Below are 24,555 nucleotides of genomic sequence, written 5' to 3'. Positions count from 1 at the left end.
AGCTCATGATCCCAGGGTCCTGGGATCGAGCCCCGCGTTGGGCTCTCTGCTCAGCAGGAAGCCTGCTTCTCCCTCTCCTGCTCCCCCTGCTTGTGTTCCCTCTCGCTGTGTCTCTCTCTGTCAAATAAATAAATAAAATCTTTAAAAAAAAATTGCCTAAAAATTCATCTTTAAAAAAAAAAAAAACTAATGATGTATGGTGACTAACATAACATAATAAAATAAAAAGGTGCCTGCTTGAGGACGTGGAAAAAAAATAAAAATCATTTTATACTATGCTAAACTATAAAAAAAGAATTAGTTTTATTTTTAACTGACATTCTCATGGTAACTGAAGATTCATATGCAGTTATAAGACATAATACAGAAGGAACTTCTGTAATCCTTGCCTATTTCCTCCAGTGGTCACATTTTTTAAAACTATAGTACAGTATTGCAACCAGGATATTGACATTGGTAAAATCTGCCTATCTTCAAATTTCTCTCATTTTACTTTTATTTATTTGTGTATTTAGTTTTATATAGTAGAAGCACATGGTGGTTTCATGTATCCAGCATCACAGTCAAGATACCAAATACTTCCATCATCATGAGGATCGCTTGTATTATCCTTTTATAGCCACATCCACCATCACTCTCCACAGTCCCTAACCCCTGGCACCCACTAATCAGTTCTACATTTCTAAAATTTTCTCATTTTAAAAATGCTATGTAAATAAATCATACAGTATGTGACTTTGTGAAATTGTCTTTTTTTGCTCAGTATATTCCCTGGAGATTCATCCAAGTTGTTGCATGAATCAATAGTCTTTTTCCATTTCTTGCTGAGTACCATTCCATGGCACGACCATGTAACAGTCCTTCACCAGTAGCCCTTTGAAGAGCATTTGGGTTGTTTCCAGATTTAGCTATTACAAAACTATCATGAACATTTGTGTACAGGTTGTTGGGTGAATGTAAGTTCCCTGGAATAATTACTCAGGAGTGCAGTTGGGAGTGTGTGTGGAAATTACATCTTTGGTTTGATAAGAAACTACCATTCTATTCTCCAGAGTAGCTGTACCCTTTTATATTCCCTCCACCCATGTGTTGAGGAATCCATTTTCTCTACATCCTTATCAGCATTTGGTCTTGTCATTAATTTTTAGCCATTCTGTTGGTATGCAGTGCTATTTCATTTTGCTTTTTGTTGGCATTTCCCTAATGGCTAATGATGTTGAACATCTTTTCATGTGCTTATTTGCCATCGGTATGTCATCCTTCGTGGTAAGTCTTGTCTTTTTCCCTTTTTCTAATTCAATTTTTTGGTACTTTTACTGTCCAGTTGTGAGAGTTTTTTATATTCTGGATCCTACTCCTTTATTAGATATGTGGTTTGCAGATATTTCCTCCCAAGTGGTATCTTTTTGTTTCCTTACATGGGCATTTGCGAGAAAACATTGTTTTTAAGATCTTATTTATTTATTTGACAGAGAGTGAGAGAGGACAAGCAGTGGGAGAGGGAAAAGCAGGCTCCCTGCCGAGCAGGGAGCTTGATTTGGGGCTTGATCCCAGGACCCTGGGATTATGGCCTGAGCTGAAGGCAGGTATTTAACCAACTAAGCCACCCAGGTTCCCCCAGGAGAAAACATTTTTAATATTGATATGGTCCATTTAATCATGTGTTCTTTTTTTCAAGTTTATATTAGTTTCAGGTTTACAATATAGTGATTTAACAGTTCTATACATTACTCAGTGCCCATCATAAGTTTACCCTTTAATCCCCATCACCTGTTTCATCCATCCCCCCACCCACTGGTAACTATCAGTTTGTTCTCTGTAGTTAAGTCTATTTCTTGGTTTGTTTCTTCCCTCCCTTTTTTCCCCCTTTGCTCATTAGTTTCTCAAATTCCACATATGAGTGAAATCATATGGTATATATCTTTCTCCTGCTGACTTATTTCACTTCGCCTAATACTCTCTGACTCATCCACATCATTGCAAATGGCAAGGTTTCATTCTTCTTTGTGGCTGAGTAATATTCTGTTGTGTATATATACCACCTCTTCTTTAGCCATTCATTTATTGATGGACACTTGGGCTGCTGCCATAATTTGGCTATTGTAAACAATGCTGCAATAAATGTAGGGGTGCATGTATCCCTTTGAATTAGTATTTTTGGGTAAATACCCAGTAGTGAGATTACTGGATCATAGGGTAGTTCCATTGTTAACCTCCATACTGTCTTCCACAGTATCTGTACCAGTGTGAATTCCTACCAGCAGTGCACGAGGGTTCCCTTTTCTTCACCTCCTCTCCAACACTTGTTTCTTTTGTTTTGATTTTAGCCATTCTGACAGGTGTGCAGTGGTATCTCATGGTGGTTTTGATTTGCATTTCCCTGATGATTAGTGATGTTGAGCATCTTTTCACGTGTCTGTTGGCCATCCATACGTTTTCTTTGCGAAATGTCTGTTCATGTCTTCTGCCCGTTTTTAATTAGATTATTTGTTATCTGGGTGTTGAGTTGTATAAGTTCTTTATGTACTTTGGATTCTAACTCTTTATCAGAGATGTCATTTACAAATAAATTCTCCTGTTCAGTATGTTGTCTTTTAGTTTTGTAGGTTTTTTCCTTTGCTGTGTAGAAGTTTTTTATTTTGATGAAGTCCCAATAGTTTATTTTTGCTTTTGTTTACTTTGCCTCAGGAGACATATCTAGAAAAAAGTTGCTATGTCCAGTGTCAGAGAAATTACTGTCTCTTCTCTCTTTTAGAATTTTTATTTATTACTATTTTTAAAGGATTTTATTTATTCATTTGACAGCACAAATAAGGGGAACGGCAGGCAGGGGGAGAGGTAGAAGCGGACTCTGCTGACTAGGGAGCCCGATGTGGGGCTTGATCCCAGGACCCTGGGATCATGACCTAAGTCGGAGGCAGACGATTAGCCCAATGAGCCACCCAGGCGCCCCTCTTCTAGAATTTTTATAGTTTGAGGTCTCACATTTAGTACTTTTTTTTTTTTTTTAAGATTTTATTTATTTATTCATGAGAGACAGAGAGACAGGCAGAGGGAGAAGCAGGCTCCCCGCGGAACAGGGAGCCCAATGCGGGACTCGATCCCAGGACCCTGGGATCATGACCTGAGCCGAAGGCAGACGCTTAACCGACTGAGCCACCCAGGCGTCCCCTCACATTTAGTTCTTTAATCCATTTGGAATTTATTTTTGTATATGGTGTAAGAAAGTGGTCCAGTTTCATTCTTTTCCATGTAGCTGTCCAGTTTTTCCAACACTATTTGTTGAAGAGGATGTCTTCCCATTGTGTATTCATTCCTCCTTTGTCGGAGATTAACTGGCCATATAAATGTGGGTTTATTTCTGGGTTTCCTGTTCTGTTCCGTTGACTTATGTGCCTGTTTTTGTGCTGGTATCATACTGTTTTGATTACCATAGCTTTGTAGTATAACTTGAAATCTGGAGTTGTGATTCTTCCAGTTTGGTTTTTCTTTTTATCAGATTTTCTTTTGGTGGATTGTGATTTTGGTGTCAAGACTTGAGAGCTCTCTACCTTGCATAAAAATCTATCCAGTTGGGGTTAATTTTTGTATCAAATGTGAGGTTAGGTCAAAGCTTTTTTTTTTTTTTGCCTGTTGGTATCCAATTGTTCTAACATTTGTTTAAAAGACTACCTTACTTCATTGAATTGTTTATGCATCTTTGTAAAGAGTCAGTTGACCATAATTGCATGGGTCGATTTCTGGGTTCTCTCTTCTGTTTCTTTTTTTAAAGATTTTATTTATTTATTTGACGGAGACACAGAGAGGGAATACAAGCACGGGGAGGGGGAGAGGGAGAAGCAGGCTCCCTGCTGGGCAAGGAGCCCGATGCGGGGCTTGATCTCAGGACCCTGGGATCACGACCTGAGCCAAAGGCAGATGCCTAATGACTGATCCACCCAGGCTCCCCTCTGTTCTGTTTCATTGATCCACAGGTCTCTCCCTCTACCAATACTACCTGATTACTGTAGCTATATAGTAGGCTTGAATATCTGCCAGAGTGATCTTTTCACTTTATTTTTCTTTATCAAGACTTTTATCTAGAGAGGGAGAAGCAAGTTGGCAGAGGAGTAGGAGACCTGGATTTCGTCTGGTCCCAAGAATTCAGCTGGATAGGACCAAACCATTCTAAACACCTACGAACTCAAAAGGAGATCGAAGAAAAGAATAGCAGCAACTCTCTGAACAGAAAAGTGACCACTTTCTAGAAGGTCTTTTCTGATTTGTTTAGTGTTTGTTTTCTGGGGACATTGTTACCCTGTTACATTTTGTTCTCTCATTCATCTATTCTCTGGACAAAATGACAAGATGGAAAAAATCACCTCAACAAAAAGTACAAGAGGCAGTACCAACTGCCAGGGACCTAATCAATATGGACATTAGTAAGATGTCGGAACTAGAGTTCAGAATGATGATTTTAAAGATACTAGCTGGGCTTGAAAAAAGCATGGGAGTTATTAGAGAAACCCTTACTGGAGAAATAACTAAAATCTAACCAAGTTGAAATCAAAAAGGCTATTAATGAGGTGCAACAAAAAATGGAGGCTCTAACTGCTAGGATAAATGAGGCAGAAGAGAGAATTAGTGATATAGAAGATCAAGTGATGGAAAATAGGTGAGAAAAAGAGAGAGAAACAACTACTGGATCACGAGGGCAGAATTTGAGAGATAAGTGATACCATAAGATGAAACAACATTAGAAAATTGGGATCCCAGAAGAAGAAGAAAGAGAGAGAGGGGCAGAATGTATATTGGAACAAATCATAGCAGAGAACTTACCTAATTTAGGGAAGGAAACAGGCATCAAAATCCAGGAGGCACAGAGAACCCCTCTCAAAATCAATAAAAATAGGTCAACACCCCGACATCTAATAGTGAAACTTACGAGTCTCAGAGACAAAGAGAAAATCCTGAAAGCAGCTCGGGAGAAGAGATCTGTAATCTACAATGGTAGAAACATTAGATTGGCAACAGACCTATCCACAGAAACCTGGCAGGCCAGAAAGGACTGGCAGGATATATTCAGAGCACTAAATGAGAAAAATATGCAACCAAGAATACTATATCCAGCTAGGCTGTCACTGAAAAAAGAAGGAGAGATAAAAAGCTTCCAGGACAAACAAAAACTAAAGGAATTTGTAAACACAAAACCAGCCTCCCAGAAATACTGAAAGGCATCCTCTAAGCAAAGAGAGAGCCTAACAGTAACACAGACCAGAAAGGAACACAGACAATATACAGTAACAGTCACCTTACACGCAATACAATGGCACCAAATTCATATCTTTCAGTAGTTACCCTGAATGTAAATGGGCTAAATGCCCCAATCAAAAGACACGGGTATCAGATTGGATAAAAAAACAAGACCCATCGATAAGCTGTCTGCAGGAGACTCATTTTAGACCCAAAGACACCCCAGATTGAAAGTGAGGGGGTGCAAAACCATTTACCGTGCTAATGGACACCAAAAGAAAGCTGGGGTGGCAATCGTTACATCAGACAAATTAGATTTTAAACCAAAGACTATAATAAGAGATTAAGAAGGACACTATAGCCTACTTAAATGGTCTATCCAACAAGAAGATCTAACAACTGTAAATATCTATGCCCCTAACATGGGAGCAGCCAATTATATCAGGCAATTAATAACAAAAGCAAAGAAACACATCGACAACAATACAATAATAGTGGGGGACTTTAACACCCCCCTCACTGAAATGGACAGATCATCTAAGCAAAAGATCAACAAGGAAATAAAGGCTTTAAATGACACACTGGACCAAATGGACTTCACAGACATATTCAGAACATTCCATCCCAAAGCAACAGAATACACATTCTTCTCTAGTGTCCATGGAACATCTCCAGAATCGATCACATCCTAGGTCACAGATCAGGTCTCAACAGGTACCCAAAGATTGGGATCATTCCCTGCTTATTTTCATACCACAGTGCTTTGAAACTTAGACTCAATCACAAGAGGAAAGTTGGAAAGAACTCAAATACATGTAGGCTAAAGAGCATCCTACTAAAGAATGAATGGGCCAACCAGGAAATTAAAGAAGAATTTAAAAAATTCATGGAAACAGAGGAAAGTATACAGCAATACAAGTCTTTCTCAAGAAACAAGAAAGGTCTCGAATACACAACCTAGCCCTACACCTAAAGGAGCTGGAGAAATAACAGCAAATAAAGCCTAAATCCAGCAGGAGAAGAGAAATAATAAAAATTACAGCAGAAATCAATGAAATAGAAACCAAAAGAACAGTAGAACAGATCAATGAAACTAGGAGCTGGTTCTTTGGGAGAATTAATAAGATTGATAAACCCCTGGCCAGACTTATGAAAAAGAAAAGAGAAAGGACCCAAATCAACAAAATCATGAATGAAAGAGGAGAGATCACAACCAACATCAAAGAAATACAAACAATTATAAGAACATATTATGAGCAATTATATGGCAGGAAATTAGATAATCTGGAAGAAATGGATGCATTCCTAGAGATGTATCAACTACCAAAACTGAACCAGGAAGAAATAGAAAACCTGAACAGACCTATAACCATTAAGGAAATTGAAGCAGTCATCAAAAATCTCCCAAAAAACAAAAGCCCAGGGCCAGATGGCTTCCCAGGGGAATTCTACAAACATTTAAAGAAGAATTAATACTGATTCTTCTGAAACTGTTCCAAAAAATAGAAATGGAAGGAAAACTTCCAAACTCGTTTTATGAGGCCACCATTACCTTGATCCCCAAACCAAAGACCCCATCAAAAAGGAGAATTATAGACCAATATCCTTGATGAACATGGATGCAAAAATTCTCACCAAAATACTAGCCAATAGGATACAACAATACATTAAAAGGTTTATTCACCACCACCAAGTGGGATTTATCCCTGGGCTGCAAGGTTGGTTTAACATCCACAAATCAATCAATGTGATACAATACATTAATAAAAGAAAGAACAAGAACCATGTGATCCTCTCAATAGATGCAGAAAAAACATTTGACAAAGTACAGCATCCTTTCTTGATCAAAACTCTTCAGAGTATAGGCATAGAGGGTACATACCTCAATATCATAAAAGCCATCTATGAAAACCCACAGCGAATATCATTCTCAGTGGGGAAAAACTGAGAGCTTTCCCTCTAAGGTCAGGAACACGGCAGGGATGTCCATTATCAGCACTGCTATTCAGCATAGTATTGGAAGTCCTAGCCACAGCAATCAGACAACAAAAAGAAATCAAAGGCATCCAAATCGGCAAAGAAGAAGTCAAACTCTCACTCTTTGCAGATGATATGATACTTTATGTGGAAAACCCAAAAGACTCCACCCCAAAACTGCTAGAACTCATACAGGAATTCAGTAAAGTGGCAGGATATAAAATCAATGCACAGAAGTCAGTGGCATTCCTATACACCAACAACAAGACAGAAGAAAGAGAAATGAAGGAGTCGATCCCATTTACAATTGCACCCAAAACCATAAGATACCTAGGAATAAATCTAACCAAAGAGGCAAAGGATCTGTACTTAGAAAACTATAAAATACTCATGAAAGATATTGAGGAAGACACAGAGAAATGGAAAAACTTTCCACGCTCATGGATTGGAAGAACAAATATTGTGAAGATGTCAATGCTACCTAGAGCAATCTACACATTCAATGCAATCCCCATCAAAATACCATCCACTTTTTTCAAAGAAATGGAACAAATAATCCTAAAATTTGTATGGAACCAGAAAAGACCCCGAATAGCCAGAAGAATGTTGAAAAAGAAATGCAAAGCTGGCGGCATCACAATGCCGGACTTCCAGCTCTATTACAAAGCTGTTATCATCAAGACAGTATGGTACTGGCCCAAAAACAGGCACATAGACCAGTGGAACAGAATAGAGAGCCCAGAAATGGACCCTCAACTCTATGGTCAACTATCTTTGACAAAACAGGAAAGAATGTCCAATGGAAAAAAAGACAGTCTCTTCAACAAATGGTGCTGGGTAAATTGGATAGCCACATGCAGAAGAATGAACCTGGACCATTTCCTTACACCACACACAAAAATAGACTCCAAATGGTTGAAAGACCTCAATGTGAGACAGGAGTCCATCAAAATCCTAAAGGAGAACACAGGCAGCAACCTCTTCGACCTCAGCTACAGCAACTTCTTCCTAGAAACATCGCCAAATGCAAGGGAAGCAAGGGCAAAAATGAACTATTGGGACTCCATCAAGATAAAAAGCTTTTGCACAACAAAATAAACAGTCAACAAAACCAAAAGACAACTGACAGAATGGGAGAAGTTATTTGCAAATGACATATCAGATAAAGGGCTAGTATCCAAAATCTATAAAGAACTTATTAAATTCAACACCCAAAGAACAAATTATCCACTCAAGATATGGGCAGAAGACATGAACAGACATTTTTCCAAAGAAGACATCCAAATGGCCAACAGACACATAAAAAGTGCTCAATATCGCTGGTCATCAGAGAAATCCAAATCAAAACCTCAATGAGATAGCACCCCACACCAGTCAGAATGGCTAAAATTAACAAGTCAGGAAACGACAGATGTTGGAGGGGATGCGGAGAAAAGGGATCCCTCCTACACTGTTGGTAGGAATGTAAGCTGGTGCAGCCACTCTGGAAAACAGTATGGAGGTTCCTCAAAAAGTTGAAAATAGAGCTACCCTATGACCCAGCAATTGCACTACTGGGCATTTACCACAAAGTTAAAAATGTAGGGACCCGAAGGGTTACGTACGCCCTGATGTTTATAGCAACAATGTCCACAATATTCAAACTATAGAAAAAGCGTAGATGTCCATTGACAGATGAATGGATAAAGAATAAGTGGTGTGTGTGTGTGTATATATATATATATATATATATATATCTACACATACATATATATATATATACATATATATATAATGGAATATTATGCAGCCATCAAAAGGAATGAGATCTTGCCATTTGCAACGATGTGGATGGAACTCGAGGGTATTATGCTGAGTGAAATATGTCAATCAGAAAAAGACCTGTATCATATGACCTCACTGATACGAGGAATTCTTAATCTCAGGAAACAAACTGAGGTTTGCTGGAGTGGTTGGCAGGGGTAACAGCGATGGGGTCGTTGGGTAATAGACATCGGGGAGGGTATGTGCTATGGTGAGCGCTGTGAATTGTGTAAGACTGTTGAATCACAGACCTGTACCTCTGAAACAAATAGGACATTATATGTTAAAAAAAAAAAAAAATCAGGAGGGGAAGAATGAAGGGAGGGGAAATCGGAGGGGGCGATGAACCATGAGAGACTATGGACTCTGAGAAACAAACTGAGGGTTCTAGAGGGGAGGGGGTTGGGAGGATGGGTTAGCCTGGTGATGGGTATTAAAGAGGGCACGTTCTGCATGGAGCACTGGGTGTTATACGTAAACAATGAATCATGGAACACTACATCAAAAGCTAATGATGTTATACATGGTGATTAACATAACATAATAAAAAAATAAAAAGAAAGACTGTTTTATCTATTTTAGGGTTTGTGCCTTTCCATATAAATTTTAGAATGAGTTGTGTATTTCTGCAAAATACCTTGCTGGGATTTTGATAGAAATTACATTAAACTTGTTGATCAATGCAGGAGAATTTACATCTTTACTGTGTTGAGTCTTACAATATACAAACATGTTTCTACATTTAATTAGTTCTTCTTTGATTCCTTACATCAGCATTTTGTAATTTTCAGTATATAGGTCCAGTATATAGGTTATGTGTTTTAAGTATGTACCTAATTATTTCATAGTATTTGGAATTATTATAAATGGTGTTGTGTTTTTAATTTCAGTTCCGCATGCTCATTGCTGGTATATATCGGGGTGCACATTTGATTGGCATTTGATTTTTCTGTACAGTCCTGTATACTGTGACCTTGCCTACTCAGATTTTTTTGTAGACTCCTTGGGATTTTTCAAATAGACAGTTATGTCCTCTGCAAGGGACTGTTTTGTTTCTTCCTTTCTGATCTGCATGGCTTTTATTTCCATTTCTTGTCTTATTGCATTGGCTAAAGCTTCTAGCACTGTATTGAATAGAAGTGGTGAAAGACAAATTTGCATTATTCCTGATCTTGGGGAGAAAAGCATTATGTATAATTTTAGTTTTTTTTTTTTTTTTAATCAAGTTGAGAAGATTCCTGTCTATTCCTATTTTTCTAACAGTTTTTTTCACAAGTGGGTGCAGAATTTTATCAAATGCTTTTTCATTGATTGTTATAATCATATGATTTTGCTTCTTTAGATTGTTCATGTAGTAGATTACACTGAATTTCAAATGTTAAACCAGCTTTGCATAACTAGAATAACACCACTGGTCATGGTATATAATTCTTTTATATGTTGTTATATTCTGTTTGCTAATATTTTGTTGAGGGTTTTGCATCCTCGGTTCTTGAGAGATATTAGTCTATAGGGTTTTATGTTTGTTTTTGTTACTGTCTTCTATGGTTGTAGTATCAGGGTGATACTATCTCCATAAAAGGGGCTGGAAAGAAATGTTCCCTCCTATTTTCTGGAAAGATTATGTAAAAATCAGTTTCTTTTTGTGGGTGAGTGGAGGTTAATTCTTTAAGTGTTTCTTAGATTACTTCGGTGAAACTATCTGGCCTGAAGATTTCTTTTTTTTTCTTTTTAAGATTTTATTTATTTGAGAGAGAGAGAGTGAGAGAGAGCATGAGAGGGGAGAGGGTCAGAGGGAGAAGCAGACTTCCCACTGAGCAGGGAGCCCAATGTGGGACTCGATCCTGGGACTCCAGGATCACGACCTGAGGTGAAGGCAGTTGCTTAACCAACTGAGCCACCCAGGCGCCCTGGCCTGGAGATTTCTTTTTCAGAAGAATTTAAACTATAAATCAATTGTTTTAATAGATAGGAGTATTAAAGGTGACTGTTTCATTCTGGGTTAGATTTAGTATTTTGTGGTTTTTGAGGAATTGGCTCATTCCATTTCTGTTGTCAATTTTGTGTCTACAGTGTCTACATAGAGTTGTTCATAGTATTCCTTTATTATCCTGCATTGATGATCCCCTCTCTCATTCCTAATGTCAATTTGTGTGTTTTCCTTTTTTTCCATCTTACTAGAGGTTTATCAGTTTTACTGAATTTTTTCCAAACAGTCATCTTTTGGTGTCCTTGATTTTATATCTGTTTTTCTGTTTTCAAGTTCATTGTTGTTGTTCAGTGTTCATTGTTTTTCATTGCTCTTATGTTTTTGCTTTCTTTCTACTTTCTTTTTTTTTATTATTAGTTTTTAAAGATTTTATTTATTTGATGGGGAGAGAGAGAGAGCACAAGCAGGGGGAGCAGCAGGCAATGGGAGAAGCAGTCTCCCCATTGAGCAGAGAGCCCAAAGTGGGGCTTGATTCCAGGACCCTGAGATCATGTCCTGAGCCAAAGGTAGATGCTTAACTGACTGAGCCACCCAGGCACCCCTCTACTTTCTTAAGATGGAAACCTAGATTATTGATTTGAAACCTTTCTTTTTTCCTAATATAAGCATTTCATGCTCTAACCCTCTAAGTACCACTTCAGCTACATTTCACAAGTTGGATTACATTGTATTTTCATTTGGTTCAAATATATTCTGATTATTTTTGAGCTGTCATGTTTGACTCATAATTATATGACCCTAATTATTATTATATGGGTCCTATAACAATGGGTCATATAAGTATGGATTATTTGAAAGTGTGTTTCTAAGTGTTTGGACATTTTCCTGTTATGTTTCTCTTATTTACAGTTTAATTCTATTGTATGAGGACATATTTTGTGTGATTTCAGTTTTTTAAATTTGTTAAGGTATGTTGACATAGGATATGGTCTGTCTTGGTGAATGTCTCATGTGCTTTTCAAGAGACTGTGTTCTGCTTTTGTTGAATGGAGTGTTCTATAAAGGTTAATTAAATCCAGTTGATTGGTGGTATCATTCAGTTCTTCTGTATCCTTGCTGTCTACTAGTTTACTGATTACTGAAAAGAATGTTGAAGTCATCAACTATAATCTTGGATTATGTCTTTTTCTCCTTTCTTGTGAGTTTTTTCCCTTCTCTATCTTGGAGCTTTATTGTCAGGTGCCATGTATTTAGGATTGGTGTGTTTTCTTGATGAACTGACCCTTTTATCAGGATGAAATGTCTTTATTCATAGTTACATTCTTTGCACTGATGTCTACATTGTCTGATAGCAGTATAGCCACTCCAGCTTTATTTTTAATGGTTGACATATCTTTTTCTATCCTTTTACTTCTAACCTAGACTACCTATGTCATTATATTTGAGGTAAGTTTCTTGAGACAGCGTATAGTTTAGTCATTTTTTAAATCCATTCTGATGATCTGAATTTTAGTATGTTTAGACATTTTACATTTAATATCATTTTTGGTATGTTTTGATTATAGGTCTGCCATTTCATTGTTTTTATTTGTTACCTCTGCTTCTCATTCCTTTGCTTTTCTTTTCCTTCCTTATTTTAGTATTATTTAGTGTTCTTTAGTAGTCCATTTTACTTATTATATTTTTATTATATCTACCTATATAGTGTTTTGACTGGTTACTCCAGGAATTACAATATACATCTTGACTTTTCACAGTTTTACCACTTCAAGTGGTATGTATATATCTTACCACCATCTAGGTGTTTTACCCCTTCCCACCTCCTTTATGCTATGTTTACATATGACAAGTATATATGTTGAGAATTTATAATGTTACAGTTTTTCCTTTCCACCTTCAAACATTCAGCACAAGAATAGTCCATTATACTTCTCCAGATATTGATCATTTCTGTTACTCTTTATTTCTGATATTCCAACTTTCCTTCTGGTATCCTCTCCTCTCTATCCAGAGAACTTCCTTTAGCAATTCCTTTAGAGTATATCTGCTGACAATGAATTTTTTTAGTTTTCTTCATTGGAAGTGTATTTATTTTATCTTCATTCTTGAAAGATATTTTTGCTGGATGTAGGATTCTGGGTTACCAGTTCTTTTATTTCAGGCCTTAAAAATTTCATTGCACTTTCTTCTGGCTTTCATAATTTCTGATGAAAAATCTGCAGGTTTGTAATTGTTCCTCTATAATAATATGTCATTTTCCTTTGTCTATGTTTAAGATGGTTTGTATTTAGCTTTCAGGAGGTAGGTAGATTATAATCTACTTAGACATAGATTTCTGTTTGAGGTTTGGCACGCTTTTTGAATCTGTAGGTTTATGTCTTCCATCAAATTGGTGACGTTTTCAGACACTGCTTCAAATACTTTTTCTGCACTGCACTCTTTCTTTTCTCCTTCTGGGACTCCCATGAAGCAAGTGTTAAACCTTTTGGTATTGTCCTATAGGTCCCCAAGTCTCTGTTTTTGCTTTTGTTTTCCCAATTTTTTTCTCTCTGTTGTTCAGATTGGATAATTTGTATGGATCTCTCTTCAAGTTCATGCATTCTTTTATCTCCGTCCTGCTATTGAAAACAGACCTAGGGATTTTGATATTCGGTATAAAAACTTTTGCTGAATTCCCCTGTTTTTATGCTTGCCCACTTTCACTTTTACCCTCCAGAAGACCCTCTGGTTTTCCAGCAGGAAAATAACGTGTGGCTTCCTTTTTATATGGAAGAGTAGGGTTGGATATCTGGAGATCTAACTGCTTCTTACACAGACCTTCTACCAGTGCTTTTGTCTGTTTCCACTTTACAGTCTCACTTCCAAAAACCATGTAGTAGCAATTTCTGAGCATTTGCAGTATCTGGTATAAATTTGAGTTGCTTCTCAGTTTTTCCTGCTATAAGCTCAGGATTCTCCTTTCTCACGACTGCTTAGTAAGTTGTCACTTGTCTTCTTTTCTGTATCCAGAACATAGGTGGTGTTGTCTTCTGTTCTCTCTAACAGTGGGTTTGTATCTAAATCTGAATATTTTGGTGACGTTTCAGGAGAGAGAGGGTAGTCAGTTATGTATTCAAACTGCTGTCTTTCCCTGGAGTCAGGAAAAAAAATTGTAAACCTAAATTTTAAAATGTACTCCTATAGCAACTCTAAATTAAAGGTTTTCTTTGTCTTCTGATACATTCTAGGATGAGATCCCCACTGGAATGCCATGCCTGGAATCAGTGACTATTGGTGATGATGTTTGGGATGAGAACTGGTTACCTCTGCAGGCTAAAATGGGAAAAGGGGGTGATGCTGCCTCCCACTTATTTACCTCAAGTCTTGGTGGAAAGAAACCCTACCCATCATGTAAAGAAATGCCACAAAAGGTTAGATCCCTGGGAAAACAGCAAATCATTACTGAAAAATGGAAATGTAAATTTCCTCAAGAAATCTATACACTCTGGAATTCAAGACGATTTATCACATGATAATCCAGAAGAATTCATTTTTTCCCCCCCAAGATGGTAGTGATAGGGAGGAGGACAAGTTGAAACAGGAAAGAATAAATCATGGACTTATTGTCCCATCTAACCTTTTAACCATTATGATTTTTGTTTTATCATTGGAATCTTAGGCTTTGGGATCTATAAATAAGCTGTTTTCACTAATTTTGTTTTTATTGCATTAACTTTATCATATATTCTCTGGGTCTCTGTACTGAGAATATTAGCTAATATTGGGCCTAGCTATATGTTTAAAATGTAATTTACTTCCCACTGGTTATTAGAAGAAATATCTACAGTTAAATTGCTCCTTATTATTTATGCCATTTAAACACTAGATGATCATGAAAAATCATCTGGCCATGAAAACAGTATTGAAGAAAATACTATAAACCAGAGTTGTATTTGTTTTTATGACACCTGTGTGTTCCAAGGAATTCAAGATATTGGATATGGACCAATAAAACAAGGGGGGAAATTCACACAGATATAGAAACTTAATAAACATATTTTATTTTCTTGTTTAATCAACTTTGCCTCCTAGCCTTTACCTTGCCCATATTATTCTCTATCTGGATCATGTGGCACTATGTCTTAGTTTATGCTTGCAATTTTTTCTCTTTAGGATTGGTGCTTTTCTGGACCCAAAGATATATGGGATGATTCGTGGCAGACTTCAGGCCTTGTGAATGGAATGAAAGTAGAAGTTCAAAAACAAGAGGGATTGGGTGCTCAGGAAAAAAATACTGGCACAACCAGGATTCAAAAGGTAAATGTCTCATAAATGTTATTGACAGATTCTCATGAGGAAGTGCTTTCGTTTTTAGAAAGTAAAATTCTGGTTAATGATCCCTCTATAGCATTTGATGGAATACATATACACAAAATGTAGGTTGATTTTAAAATTAATTTCAATCAACTTAATTTATCTCTTCAGAAGAAAATCCCAAGCTTAGAATTGAAAGATTGATAACATCTCTGTGTAAGAGGTATAGAAAACAGGTATTTTCATATAATTGAGCCAAAAATATAAATCTGTATTTTTTTCTTTTATGTTGCTGTGGCAGAAAGCACTAATCCTGTAACAAAATATATTTGCTCTGTGTTTCTCAAATATATTATGAGCATCCTGAAAACAGCAGGACAGTTTGTGTGAATCATGAAATCTGGCCACCAGGCCTCTGCACTTTTATTTTTATGTGTCACATTGAAAATAAAGGACTCAAGGCTGGGAGACTTATTGAAAAGCAGATTTGTGGAAGATGATTTTTCTGAATGATGTATTTCCTATAAAATATGGTTATTTTGTATGAGAGCATTGGTAAAGTATGCTATATTACATAGAATACTCTGTTCCAGAAATGTGGGTTGCTTAGCAGCACAGATTTAGTTTTAGGATAACACCTCAACCCTTCAAAAAAAAAAAACCCAGTACCCATTAGCAGTCACACCCATTTCCCATCCTCCCATAGCCTGAGGCAACTACTAATCTGCTTTCTGTCTCTATAGATTTGCTTATTTGGGGCATTTCATATAAATGTCATATAATATGTGGTCATTTGTGTTTCCTTTGTTTCCTTTGCCTGCAGATTTTTAGTTTCATGTAGTCCCACTTGTTTATTTTTGCTTTTGTTGCTTTTGCTTTTGGTTTCATATCCAACAAATGATTACCAAACCCAGTGTCCTAAAGCTTCCCCCCTATCTTTTCTTCTGGGAGATTTATAGTTTCAGTCTTATGTTTAAGTCTTTAATCCATTTTGAGTCAGTTTTTGTGTATAGTGTAAGATAAAGGTCCAGTTTCATTCATTCGCCTGTGGATATCCACTTTTCCCAGCATCATGTGTTGAAGACACTGTTCTTTCCCCGTTGTGTAGCCTTGGCACCATTATCAAAGATTGGTTGCCTGAATATGTGTGTTTTTATTTTGGGGCTCTCGATTTTATTCTTTTGGTCTATATGTCTATTTTATGCCAGTCCCATAATGTTTTTATTACTGTAACTTTGTAGTATATTTTGAAATCAGGAAGGGTGATCCCTCCTCCCCCCCCACCCTTAAGATTGTTTTGGCTCTTTGGGGTCCTTTATGGTTTCATATGAATTTTAGGATTGTGTTTCTGTTTATGTAAAAAATGCCATTTTGATAGGAATTTTGATAGGAATATCTTTGAACCTGTAGATCACTTTGGGTAGTATGGAAATTTTAATAATATTAATTCATCCAATCCATGATATGGAATATCTTCCCATTTATTTATGGTTTCTTCCATCAATGTTACATAGTTTTCAGTGTACAGATCTTTCACCTCCTATTCTTTTGATGCTATTGTGAATGTGATTGTTTTCTTAATTTCCTTTTCAAGTAATCTCTACACCCCGTGATGGGCTTGAACTCACAGCCTCCGAGATCTAGAGTCAACATGCTCTACCAAATGAGCCAGCCAGGCACTCCTTAATTTCCTTTTCAAGTAGTTCATTGTTAGTATATAGAAATGGAACTGATTTTTGTTTGCTGATATTTGAGTTTTCTCTTACTAATCTAGCTAAAGATTTGTAAATCACAAAACTAGCTCTTAGTTTCATTGATTTTTTTTCTATTGTGTATTTCATTAATTTTTACTCTAATTTCTGTTATTTCATGCCTTCTGCTAATTTTGGCCTTAGTTCTTTTTTTAATTCCTTAAGGTGTAAAGTTAAGTTGTTTGTGATTCTTTATTTTTATGTAGGCATTTACTGCTATAAGCATTCCTCTTCATCTACCTTTGGCTCAGGTTGTGATGCCGGAGTCCTGGGATCGAACCCCCGCATCAGGTTCCCTGCTCAGTGGGGAGTCTGCTTCTCCCTCTCCCTCTGCCCCTCCCCCCGTTCATGTTCTCTCCCTCCCTCTCTCTCAAATAAATAAAATCTTAAAAAAAATTCCTCTTAGTTCTCATTTTGCGGTATCCCATCAATTTTGGTGTGCTGTTTTCCTTTGTCTCAGGATATTTTCTAGCTTCTCTTTGATCTCTTTTTCGACCCATTGTTTGTTCAGGAATATGTTGTTTAATTTCCCAGGTTTCTGAATTTAATCTTCGTTTTTGATGGATATTTTCCCTGAGCATTGAATTTTAGGGTGGCACTTTTTTCAGCCCTTTGAAGATATCCTACCATTATGTTCTGGCTTCTGTTGAATTGTCAGCTGTCAGGTGTCATTGTTCCGTTGACAATGATGTCTTTTTTCTCTGGCTTCTTTTAAGATTTTTCTGTCTTTTGCTTTAAGCTCTTTGATAATTATATATCTAGATGTAATTTCCTTTGGATTTACTCAACTTGTGGTTCACTGAGCTTATTGAATAAGAAGGTTGATGCCCTTCATCAGTTTTAGAAAATTCTGGCCTATTTGTCTAATCAAATAGTGCTTTTCCCTCATTACCGCCCTCCTGCTGGCATTCCAGTTACCATGTGCTAGCACTTTGGCTGAGTCCCACATGCCTGTTGGGCTCTCTTCTCATGTTTACATTTTTTCTTTTTTCTTTTTTTCCTGTGTCTCACTTTGGTGATTTTCTATTGATTCTTCCAGAATACTAGTCCTGTCATCTGTGGGATCTGTTCTGCTGCTAAACCCACACATTGAATTCTTAATTTCAAACATTTTTCAGTTCTAGAATGCCCATTTAATTCTTTTTTAAAATAAATTTGAATTCTCTGCTTAAATTCTCTACATTTTCATCAATTTTTTTCTGTCACTTCCTCTACATTCTTAATCATGCTAATCACATTTATTTTAAAGTTTTTTTTTTTTCCAGATAATGCCAATATCTGAATGTTCTTCCCCGCCCCCGCCCCCCATATTTGGTCTTGTTCTTTGATCCTGTTTCTGCGGGGGGGGGGGATGTGGAGAAAGTGGGAAGCATACCTGATTTTTTTTAATTGAATATTTGACATTATGGATAAAAAATTATAGAGGCTCTAGATGAGTTGTCTTCCTCCAAGGCAGACTGAGATGTCCTGTGGCTGACAGATACCAGTCAGTCACCTTAACACACACAATGAGGTTTGGTTTTAGGCTTTGTTAGGACTGCTCTTTTTCACTTTTGCCCTTACTCCTTAGATGTGGCTGTTATTTCTAACATGGGATCCTTTGGGGATCTCAGCTGAAACCCTTGGTGGGGCTCAGACTCCATCCTCCGCTCCTCAGCTTTTATAAGGTATAATTCATGTTCCATAGTTACCCATTTAAAGTGTACAGTTTAATGGCTTTAGTATATTCACTAGTCCATTAGCTTATTGCGCATTCATCCCACAAGCAATTGTAGAACATTTTCATTATTTCCCAAATATACCCTGCGTCCCTTAGCTGACACCCTACCCTTTATCTGCCAGATACTCATCTACTTTCTGCCTCCATTGATTTGCTTATTTTCTGTGACATTTCATGTAATTAGAATCAGTACAATATGTGATCTTTTGTGTCTGGCTTCCTAACATAATATTCTCAAGGTTGATCATGTATCAGTACTTTATTTCTTTTTATGGTTGAATAATCCATTGTATGGATAGACCACATTTTGTTTATCCATTCATCAGCTGATGGATATTTGAGTTATTTTCAGTTTTTTGCTATTATGAATAATGTTGCTGTGACATTCATGTACATGTTTTTATGGAGACATGTTTTAAATTTTATGAGGGTATGTACCCTAGGAGTGGAATTGCTAGGTCATATGGTAACTCTTTGTTTAATGTTTTGAGGAATTGCCAGACTTTCCTAAATAGACATTCCCACTGGCCATATAAGAGTGTTCCAATTTTTCCATGTCTTTGCCAGTACTTGTTATATCTATTTTTTTTTTTTAAGTCATAGCCATCCTTGTGGGTGTGAAGATATATGTTATTGGGGCTTGGGGCTATGCTTCTGATTACATATGTTAATCATGTTTCTTGAAAGTCTGTCATTTACCTCTAGTTCCATGAGGTGAATTTTCAGATAACTATGATGGAGGGAGTCATTGATAACTACAGAGAGCTGAATCTGGTAGTATGATGCTACTCAAAGTATAATGTGCTTACACATCCCTTAAGAATCTTGTGAAGCTGCAGGATCTGAGTAATTTGGGATGGGGACACAGGTTCTGCATATCTAGCAAGCTCCCAGGTGATGCTGCTGGTTGGTGAACCACATTTTGAGCAGCAAGGCTGGAGAACACTCTTCGGAGAAAGAACCTTGACTGTCAATTAAATGCTCAAATTGCCTGTGGGCAGTTGCTGTCAGAGTGTCATACAAATTTAGAAAGCATTCACCTGTGTTTTTTCTTTTTTCTTTTCAGAATAGCCTATCAGAATGCATCTTAAATATATTTTAACAATGCATCTTCAAAATCATACTTAAGAGGAAAGAAAAAGGATATAGCCTCAAAAATTTGTTTCTGATTTCAATTTTTGTTAAACTACTGAAAATAGACAGCGGGACATAGTGTAAAAAACACTTGGTCTGGCTGGTCTGCAATCTACGGCTTAGCCTCACCACAGACTAAAATCTACAGGTTGGCACAAGTTACCTTTTGGAGCCTCAGTTTGTCCATTGGCAAAGACCGATGTAGATAGTGATCTTTTCAGCTCTGAAAATTTATCATATAAATATTTATTTAGCTGCCTTTGGAGCCTTATTGAAAGAACTCACTGATGCTTAGCCTCATTCTGAGAATAAACTTACAGGGTAACTAAAACACACATGAATTGCATAAGCCAAGTAAAAATTTGAATCTGCATCTTTGATTTCCTGAAGTAGCATATTGTGTGGCCAGTATAGCTAATCTGAAATGTGAGTTTCATTTTTGCTGTCAAAAAAGGCTACCCACATAGCCCTTTGTATATTGCATAATTGTATAACTGCATTCATGCCAGCCATGTTTGAAAATGAGCAGGATTTTTTTTGTTGTTATGGAACAAAAAGGGAATGCCAACTGATACTAGATGTCTACTACATATGAGGCTGAAGAACATACAAAGCTACATTTTCTGTTTGTATAATTACTGGTTTAGTTCACTCAGGGCAGATCCCAGACTGTTGGCAGCCTAGTCGGGGTAGGGCTGGCTCCAGTCATATTAATGCCAGTTACCATCACAGAAGGTGAATGCTAAGTTACCATAGATTGTGTCTGCTTCAGCAATGACTGTACGGTAGGACATAGGATCTCATGGTTAAAATTTGATATTCTATTCACTTAAGTCCAGTTTAGTCTCCATAGGGATGTTCATCTTTTTTTCTCAAACCCTGGTTCTTAATACTCCATTTTGTCTCTTCTTCTGAGGAGGCTTCCTTTAACTAGTTTATGTTCTCTTGGTGTGTTCACACTGCAGAATGCGGGCCAGGCCTCCATTCATGGCTGGCTGCAGGACACACACTGTTTCTCCAACTGAGGGCTGTGAGCTTGGGGACAGGGATCCTGTCTTACTGGGAGATGGTGAGAACAGGGACTGGGCTGAGTTCCCATCTTTGCTTTGTCACCTACTGGTTAACACTGGATAGCTTCGCCTCTTGTGAAAAGCGTTCTGCTAATTGAAAGGGCCCATGGTGAGGACGACAGAACCCCGAAGCTAGAGCGGTCGTACTGAGGTTTGAATAAAGAAGCACGTGCAGGTAGCCTGGCCGTGTGCCGGACATGAGCACTCGCCGCCTTCTCTCGCCTTTCCCGCCGCCCTTCCACAGCTCTGTGCGGCCGCTTTCAGCACCGTGTTTGCTCGTAATGTGTGTTCAATAAGTGTTTCTTGAATTGAATTGATGGTCACTAAGTTAGAAAAGGACTGTTTTTTTCTAGAGAGGAACTAGGTTCTTAAAAGTGAGTAGTGGTATTCAGATATGAAAAATATTTGTCTCTATAACTAAGGAACCAAAACAGGGTTAATTCTTCCTGTTACACTAACAACTACTTTTCATGCTTTTGCCCTACTTTTCTCATACTGCAGCAGCCAAACCTAGAGAGTTCTTCGGATTCTTCCACATTGCCCAAGTTGGAGGAGTTCTACATCTCTCTGATTCGGTCACAGCAGTCAGCGGAAGGGAGCCAGCACGAGGCCAGCAGTGTCCAGACTCCGGCCAAGCCCGTTCAGCTGTCCTCAGCAGCCCTTAATGCAACGCCTCCGGTGCTTGATCCTGCAGAAAAACGCTCTGGTTCAGGTAGCTTTACATTTAATTGACAAACACAGTGGTTTGTCATCCTGCTAAAAAGCCTGCATTGATCTTTTCAGAACCTACCTTGAAAAATTGCTGACTTTAGCCTTGGTCTCAAGTCCTTACTGAGCTCAGTTGTCCCTTCTATTTGCCACTCCTCTTTTTATGTGCAGTTTGGTTGGGGGGTGTCTGTTTTACATACAGTAGAATTTGCCAGTTTTGATTAGATGGCTCTGTGAGTTTTGACACATGTATACAGTCTTGCTGCCACCACAGTCGTGACCTAGAACAACTCCACCAGTTCTTTGCTTCCCTCTGCAGTCACTCCCTACCCTTGCTTGCTGGTTCCCGCATGTTACTTTCTCTTTTCTAGAATTTCATAGAGTCATGCCTTACATGGTTTTTAAGTCTGACCTTTTTCACTGAGCATGATGTTTTAGAGATTGATTTATGTTGTTGCCAGTGTCAAAAGTTCTTATTTGTTGCTAAGTGGTACCCAGTTGTATGGATATCTCTTCATCAGATGAACAGATTTGGGCCTTTATGAATAAAGCTGCCGTGAACAGTCATACACACAGCTCTTTGTGTAGACATAGTCAGTACGTACCAAGGAGTGAAATTGCTGGGTCACGTGATCACTGCACGATTAACTTTTTGAGAACTGCCAAAACGTTTTCCAAAGTGGCTCTTCCATTTTTGATTCACACAGGATTACATGAAATCTGATTGCTCCATCTCCTTGCCAACAAATGATACTACCAATCTTTTAAAATTTTGCTATTCTAGTGCATGTGTAGTGGTATCTTATTGTGGTTTTAATTTATATTTCCCTGTTTGCCAGTGAGGTTGACCATCTTTTCATGTGCTTATATGCAATCTGTAAATCTTCCTTAGTGAACTTACATGTTCAAATATTTGCTCATTTTTTATTGGATTATCATCTTTTCATTGATTTGTAAAAATTATTCTGGACAAAAAGCTTTGTCAGATATATACACCTATATGTATGTGATATATATCTCACAAATATTTTAAGTGCGTGACTTCCTTAGCAGCATCTTTGGAAGAGCAAAAGTTTTCATTTTGATGAAGTCTGAATGATTTTTTTCTTAATAGAAAGTTTGAGCTTTTTGTGTCCTATTTAGAAATCTTTCCTAACCCAAGTAACTGATTTGCTCTTTTTCTTATGAAAAGTTCTGTAGTTTTAGGTCTTAAAATTAGATCTGTGATCCAATTTGTTAATTTTTGAGTTACGGTTTGCATTAATATTATGATGTGATGTAAGGATCAATGTTTATTTTGATTGCATATAAATATTCAGTTTTTCTAGCACCATTTGTTGAAAAGACTATCCTTTTTTAAACTGCCTTGCTGTCTTTGTCAGAAGTCAGTAGGCTGTATATGTGAGGGTCTATTTCTGCACTTCCTATTATGTTTTATTGGTTTATATGGCTTTATACCACTGCCTTGATTAGTGTGGCTTTATATGTCTTGAAATCATACAGTTTTGTTCTTTTTCAAATTGTTTTGGCCATTTTAGGTAATTCAAGAATGAATTTTAGAATTAACATAAATGTACACAAAGCCTGCTAAAATTTTTATTGGGATTTTTTTATACATTGTAATATTAGTTTCAGGTGTACAATATAGTGGTTCAACAATTCCATACATCACCTGATGCTCATCCCCACAAGTGCCTCCTTAATCCCCATCACCTATTCAATACTTGCCCTCCCCTGCTTCTGGTAACGTTACAGTTCTTTTTTTTTTTTAAGTTTTTATTTAAATTCCAGTATAATTAACATACAGTATAATAGTGCTTTCAGGTGTACACTTTAGTGATTCAGCACTTCCATACGTCGCCCAGTGCTCATTACAACAAGTGCACTCCTCAATCCCCATCATGTATTTTACCCATCCTCCACCCACCTCCCCTCTGGTGACCATCAGTTTGTTCTCTGTAGTTGAGTCTATTTCTTGGTTTGCTTCTCTCTTTTCTCTCCCATGCTCATTTGTTTTATTTCTCAAACTTCACATATGAGTGAAATCGTATGGTATATGTCTTTCTCCTGCAGACTGATTTCACTTCTCATAATACTCTCAAGCTCCATCCGTGTTATCACAAATGGAAGATTTCATTCTTTTTTATGGCTGAGTAATATTCCATTGTATGTATATATGTGTGTGGGTTTTTATATATATATCATCTCTTCTTTATCCTTTCATCAGTCAGTGGACACTTGGGCTGTTTCCATAATCTGGCTATTGTTGATAATGCTGCTATAAACATCAGGGTGCATGTATCCTTTTGAGTTTGTATTTTTGTATTCTTTGGGTAAATACCTAGTAGTACAATTGCTGGATCATAGGGTAGTTCTATTTTTAACTTTTTGAAGAACCTCCATACTGTTTTCCAGAGTGGCTGCATCAGTTTACATTCCCACCAACAGTACAAGAAGATTCCCCTTTCTCCACATCCTTGTCAACACCTGTTGTTTTGTGTATTGTTGATTTTAGTCATTCTGACAGGTGTGAGATGATATTGCATTGTATTTTGATTTACATTTCCCTGATGATCAGTGATGATGAGCATCTTTTCATATGTCTGTTTGCCTCTGTATGTCTTCTTTGGAAAAATGTCTATTCATGCCTTTTGCCCATTTTTTAATTGGGTTATTTGTTTTTTGGGTGCTGAGTTGTAGAAGTTCTTTATATATTTTGGATACTAATCCTTTATCAGAGATGTCATTTGCAAATATCTTCTCCCATTCCATAGGTTGCCTTATTTAATTTTGTTGATTGTTTATACCTTTGCTGTGCAGGAGCTTTTTATTTTGATGAAGTCCCAATAGTTTATTTTTGCTTTTGTTTCCCTTGCCTCTGCAGACATATCTAGAAAAAAGTTGCTATGGCTGATCTCAGAGGTTACTGCAAGTGTT

The 24,555-nt window shown here is 37.3% G+C and overlaps 1 protein-coding gene across 1 annotated transcript in view; it reads left to right on the top strand.

Moving 5' to 3' along the window:
* TDRD5 (tudor domain containing 5) overlaps positions 1 to 24,555 on the top strand; it is a 101,304-nt gene that overhangs the window by 74,146 nt on the left and 2,603 nt on the right. Inside the window, exons 15-17 of the mRNA XM_064594247.1 lie at positions 14,170 to 14,352; positions 15,095 to 15,238; positions 21,412 to 21,622. Of these exons, the coding sequence (XP_064450317.1) occupies positions 14,170 to 14,352; positions 15,095 to 15,238; positions 21,412 to 21,622 (538 nt within the window). The remainder of the gene's footprint in view (positions 1 to 14,169; positions 14,353 to 15,094; positions 15,239 to 21,411; positions 21,623 to 24,555) is intronic.

This window comes from Mirounga angustirostris, unplaced genomic scaffold (genome assembly GCF_029215605.1).
Source record: "Mirounga angustirostris isolate CCGP_5_RB_7025 unplaced genomic scaffold, mMirAng1.0.hap1 SCAF_6, whole genome shotgun sequence".
In the NCBI taxonomy this organism is placed as follows: Eukaryota; Metazoa; Chordata; class Mammalia; order Carnivora; family Phocidae; genus Mirounga; species Mirounga angustirostris.
Note: the sequence above shows the minus strand (reverse complement) of the source record. Positions and strands in the feature narration are given on the sequence as shown.